This window comes from Carlito syrichta, unplaced genomic scaffold (genome assembly GCF_000164805.1).
Source record: "Carlito syrichta isolate Samal-C Ts95f unplaced genomic scaffold, Tarsius_syrichta-2.0.1 Scaffold288018, whole genome shotgun sequence".
Lineage (NCBI taxonomy): Eukaryota > Metazoa > Chordata > Mammalia > Primates > Tarsiidae > Carlito > Carlito syrichta.
Window position 1 is genome coordinate 127,715 of NW_007232114.1, and position 6,000 is coordinate 133,714.

General features: G+C 40.3%; 1 protein-coding gene across 3 annotated transcripts in view; it reads left to right on the forward strand.

The window, feature by feature from the left end:
- ARHGAP24 (Rho GTPase activating protein 24) overlaps nucleotides 1–1,356 on the forward strand; it is an 87,788-nt gene extending 86,432 nt beyond the window's left edge. For all 3 annotated transcript variants that reach the window (XM_008053276.2, XM_021710078.1, XM_008053275.2), the window contains one exon: nucleotides 606–1,356. In XM_008053276.2, the coding sequence (XP_008051467.1) occupies nucleotides 606–849 (244 nt within the window). In that variant the 3' untranslated portion in view covers nucleotides 850–1,356. The remainder of the gene's footprint in view (nucleotides 1–605) is intronic.
- Nucleotides 1,357–6,000: the final 4,644 nt, after the last annotated feature.

The window sequence follows — 6,000 nt, forward strand, 5'->3', positions numbered from 1 at the left end:
TCTCTGGCTTCTCTGTGCTAGTATTCATTCTTCCACTATTAAATGATAACTAAATGCCTCCAAAAGAGGCCTTGGGGCCTAATTACTAAAGTGTCAGTCAATCATCTTAGCAAATACTAGAATAAAACAACAAAATTATACTTTTAAAATTAGCAGCCCCCAACCTTTTTGGCATCATGGATCGGTTTCATGGAAGACAACCAGGCATTAGATTCTTATAAGGAGCGGATAACCTAGATCCCTCACACACACAGTTCACAATAGGGTTCGTGCTCCGATAAGAATCTAATGTCACTGCTGACAGTAGAGGGAGCTCTGGTCACCTGCTGCTCACCTCCTGTTGTGCGACCCTGTTCCTAACAGGCTACTGATGGACCGATGGACCGGTACCAGTCTGCATCCTAGAGATTGGAGACCCTGTTTTAAATCACTTGAGTTTGCTTCACTTACTTATTTTAAATCACTTGAGTTTGCTTCACCTCACTTATTTGAAATGACCTTATTCCCATTTTGTAGGTATTGTATAAAGCTTAGAAAATATATGCCTCTAATTTCCAGTGAATAAAATCACTTTATCTCTTATCCACCCACCCCATCCTTTGTAGCTTAGAACAGCGAAACTTGACTTTGGAAACAGAAATGATGAACCTCCATGATGAACTGGATCAAGAGAGGAAGAAGTTCACGATGATAGAAATCAAAATGAGAAATGCTGAGCGAGCAAAAGAAGATGCTGAGAAGAGAAATGATATGCTCCAGAAAGAAATGGAGCAGTTCTTTTCCACGTTTGGGGAGCTGACAGTGGAGCCCAGGAGAACCGAGAGAGGAAACACAATATGGATCCAGTGAGCCCACTTCCTCCTGTTGTCCCTGATGGCTCTGGGAAGGACACTGGGGATTCTGGTGGGATGTTACATGGGATCAGGTGGCTGGTCACCTGGCTGTATAGAGGTCTAAATGGTAAAGGAATATCATTTACAGACATTAACCATCCATATCTACAATGTGTACCAAAGTTATATCATGCCCCATCATGCTACTGTCAAGTGTTACAACTGGATATGTGTATATAGAGTAGTTTTTAAAAAGGTGAACTAAAAATGAGAAGCATATTTCAAGAATTATTTTATTGCAAGTCCTGTATTTAAAATGTTAAATCAATATGTTGTTGCAATCTAGCTTGCCTTCAAGCTTCACCCCTTGCACTTAACATAAACTATTTTTGGCATTGTGTTATCATCAGCTTATTTTATAGATCAATATTTTTATTTCCCTTTTTGCTGAGGAAATGAAGATAAGCAGAAATATAAATATATATAAATATATATAAGATGAGTTATTAAAATCAAAAGAATACTTGGCGACTGTGTCATTTGTGCCAATGGACCTTGCCATGACCAAAAAGAGAAATGTAAGTTTTATGAAATATAGTAGGATCACCAGGAACCCTCTAGCTGCTCTTTACATTGCTCCCTCTGCACTGCTCAGATTTGCTTTGTAAGATGACTTGAAGTAAGAACTTTGGGGTTGTGTAAGAAAGTTCCCCTTGCTTTGTCTACCTTGCCAGATTCTCACATGTATCTCTCCAATGCAGGATTCTCCTTCGAAGAGAAAAAATGGTAAAGAATGGATTTAACCAGTCAGGCCTTGATGTACTCAGTCCCTCTAAACCGAATCTCTGTAACTGCTGGGGGGTTATTAGATACCTTTTTCCTGCTACTTAGAAATTGAGAAACAGCTAAGTCATGTGGGCACCTGTCTCCCACTTAAGCCTCTTCCCAACACCTGCACTTTGGAATACCAGCAGTAAAATGGTATTACTGTGTCCCCTCTGTGAAACCTCCAGAGTACGTGTCATATAGCGACATTTTTCTCTCACATAGACAGTTGCCATCTGGGAGTCTTTCTGTTCCACAGCTGGCAAAGGCAGCAAGAAAGTGACAGAACACAGGATTGGGGGACCAGGAGGAGCAGGAAAAAAGTTTGGAAGAAACAAACTACTTTGCTTCTAATTTTTATATAATATAATTCTTTCCTGTTGAAGAATACTCACTCATTCACAGCAATTTTAAAAGGTGAATGCTTAAAGGTCCAGTTTTGACAAACACGCGAACATCAGAGATGCTAACTTTCTAGAAAACCCAGGGAGAACAATTCTTCACACTTCCATAAGGCAATGATTTTGAGAATCCAGGCAAATAAATCTTTCTCACACTAGAATAAAAGGTCACAAAAGGCATAATCAGAAATAAAGACCAGGTACTTGAGTTTATAGGATCTGTGTTGTTTGAAGGTTGAATGATTGCATATGTTTATTTTCAAGGAGGAGAGTGGTCTTTACAGCATTCATCTGTGTCACTGTCCTGCCTTATGTCTACCCTCATGCTTAGCAAGCAATATGGTCCTTTCGTATTAGCCAGTATCTATCTATCTATCTATCTATCTATCTATCTATCTATCTATCTATCTATCTATCTATAGCAATAATTTCCTTATCATTAACTCCCTTTTCTTTCTCTTTCCCATTATTTAACCAGATATTTCCGCCCGGTTATCCTGTAGGAAATTCAAACTCAAAATATGCAAAATTGACCTAAATAACTCTCCTTCTATATCTTTTCATCTTTTTGTGGTCCCCATCTCAGTTGGTGAAAACTGTGGACTCATCCAGGAAGTAGTAAAACAAAACAAAAACAAAAAAAGTTATGTAATCAAGTTGCCTGGGTTCAAATTGCCTACAATTTGCCAGCTGTGATAGAACCATTCATGCATAACTTTTTCCTCTGTACTATTGGAATAATAAAAACACTACCTCCCATAGACATATTATATGGTCTTAAGGAGATAGCTTGTGCTAGGCTGAGCCCAGCAGCTAGTGTATGCCATAAATGTTAACTCATCTTTGTTTACTCTTCTCTGTCTTCACTAGTAAATCTGCTCACCAGGTAGTCTATTCCAATTATATGTGCCTTTTTAGTCTGCTCTCTTTAATCAGCTTCCCTTCATCTTTTGATGAAAGCATCCTACCCCGTCCCATTTGTTTTAATGCCTCTCCTCTCCTTTCAACCTTCGTGGGCTGCCCTTTCGAAATCACACATCTGACCATTGCTAGTAACATTTCATGACTCTCACTTGCCCAGGACAAAGCACTTCACATAGTGTGGAAGTCTCTGACCTCCAGTTTCATTCTCATCTCCTACCACGCCCCACCACACCCACCATGCCATTTCATGCTCTAGAACTTTCCACCTGCCTTTTTGCTGTGTCCTTCTTGTCTGACTTCCTTCTAGCTGGCACATGCCAATCACCTTTTAACCCATGTCCTTTGCCCCATGACGCTTCCTAGAGTCTAAGCAAAGTGAGTTGCATTTTGTGCTCCCAACTTGCATGTATCTCGTTCAGCCTTTCCCACACCTGATATTTTTCTTCATCAAATTAGAAGCATTTTAGGAGGCAGCATGGTGGAGTGTAAGTAGAAAACTGAGAGCTGTTCAGACCTAGATATGCATGTCAACACGCCTTCTGCAAGATGCATGGTAATCACAGGTCACTTACTTATCAGACCTCACCTGTAAAGTGGAGATAGTAACTCTTACAAAGTAGAGATTCTGAAGGTGCCTGTTCCAGTGCCTGCCACTTAGCTTTGTTGATAAGTAGCGCTTCTGAAGGGACTAAGATTGTATTTTATTGATCTCAAATCCCTCTCTCTCCAAGATTATGCCAAATAGAGTGTCAGCACAAAGAGTTAGTAATATTTTTTTGAATGAGAACACACACACTGTGTTATCCAATCTTTGATATTTGATGTTAATTATCAATCACAATGATGATGACCTCCAATCACTGGATACCAGGAGCAGCATGTCCATCTGGGTCTCCATTTGTTCAGCTAAAAGCCTAGAAAATATGGACTGCAAACTGACATAAGAAAAAATTAGAAACGAGTAAGGATACAAAGTAGTTAGGTAGTATCAACAGTCCACTTGCTACAACCTATATACACTTCTTTAACACTGTTTAAGTAGTAAAATTAATCTTAAATTACACGTTTAAGAGAAAGGATTTGCTTTCAGGTGTTGAACTGACCATGTTAGGCTCACAAACTACAAGGCTGGGTGTCCATTGGAGAACATTTAAAATAGAATTTCCTGAGACATTAAGCCCATGGAAATGTGAATTTAATATGTAACATTATGAAAGAACTAAAAACTCCAAGTAAAATTTAAATAGTCACTTCTATTTATTTATCCACAAGTTGGGATCTCTTTCAAAAATATTAGCTCATTCCCAGGTGAGGTAGTTTACATCATTAATATAATCATGTTGCCTTGAAAATTCAGGAGAGCATTAAAGAATGTGGTGCTGGCCAGAAACCTCAGTGTTGCTTACATTACAGAGCTGCACCTTAATTAGGGTCACAGAAAAGAATATGCACAAACTTTTGGCATTAGAGACCTGGGTTCAAATCACAGCTCTGCCACTTCATAGCTGAACGAAATTATGTCATGATTGTAAGTCTGCATTTGCTTTGTTTTGTTTTTTGGAAGTAGGAATAACAGTGTCTCCCTTATCGTCTGTGAGAAATGAATAAGATAAATGATATGATTAGACATTGCTTGTCACATAGTAAGTGCTCATGAAATAGAAGCTGTTAGTCTTCAAATTATTTATATTGGAAGAGTGTTTCAGCTTCTATATAGCAAGGGTCTGGTCTCAGGAATTTGACCATTGGTATAAGAATGCCATGCTCACCAGCACAGGGTATAATTATGTCCTGGTCACAGGGACTCAAATTCTATCTGTGCCCAGATAGTTTCCCAGAGATTGCTGGCAGAGAAAGCAACCCAAAGCATTTCTTCGACTCTGAGGTAGTATCATTACATTCATGATCTGAAAATAATGTCTAAAGAACCACCAGTAGCTGTCTTTCATCAACTGCGGCCATGTCCATGGTGAAGATGATATTAGGAGTGAAAGGCGTTGGCAAAATTCACTGAAAGTGTCCAAAGAAATGGTCCAGGGAACTGAAGGCTATGGTGGGTGCTCGGGAATACTTGTTCTACAAGTATTACCATGTTATATGATGTGCTGTAAAAATAACTCGAGGATTATGAAGGTGAAGCTGGGGAAGGCCTTGCAGGGTCATGACTCTGATGTGAGGCCCAGAAAGCGAGTGAGAAGTCATCAGACAAGGTCACAGCTCTAGCAAGGGGCCCTTCTAGCCCTGGAACAGCATGGCAAAGATGCCTTCAGTGCAGACCCTCAGAGAGCCTTTTCAATAAAACTAAAATGACCTCGCAAGTCTTTGCCATCCATATGGCACTGTGCACAGCACCTTAACAGCACACCATGAAACCCCAAAACACTCTTAGGACCTATGTGGCTTCTACTCTCTTATTCAAAGGCCGCAGCCAGAGTTTGAAACATTTTGCCTGGTTTGAACTCAAAAACCACAGGAAAAGAGTGCTGGAACCATGACTCCCAAAGGTTTATTTCATTATTCTCTTTATAGTCTTCTTAATTGCACAAGCGGGGATTGAGTTGAAAGACGGAATTGCCCGGCTTAAGGGCCTCTTGCGGCGAAGTGACTTGAAAAACTAACCATTCCCCAGGCAGCCAGAATCCACTGAACCCACTATAGATTTTTGAGTAGAAAGTTTAGCTGATGAAAAGTGTGTGTTTTAAAGCACCATCTGCAGCTCAAGTCCAGGACTGAATGATACTCTTTGTTTAGAAACTATGTATAGCTGCTGTCTGCATGACCTCTTGAGGGATGAACCAAGGTGAGACCAGCCCACACAGGGAGAGCTACGTTTCTTAAGCAGGAAGTAAGGACAACAGGAGGATGCTGGATTGTTGGGTGGGGAGCCAAACTGACCCCATTTTCTTTGAGTGAAATGGTCTCTTACCTCTGAGGGGGACCCTGAGCTTCCTAGCTGTTCTTTTTTTTTTTTTGAGTTGGAGTCTCACTCGGTCGCCCAGACTGGAGTGCAGTGGCCG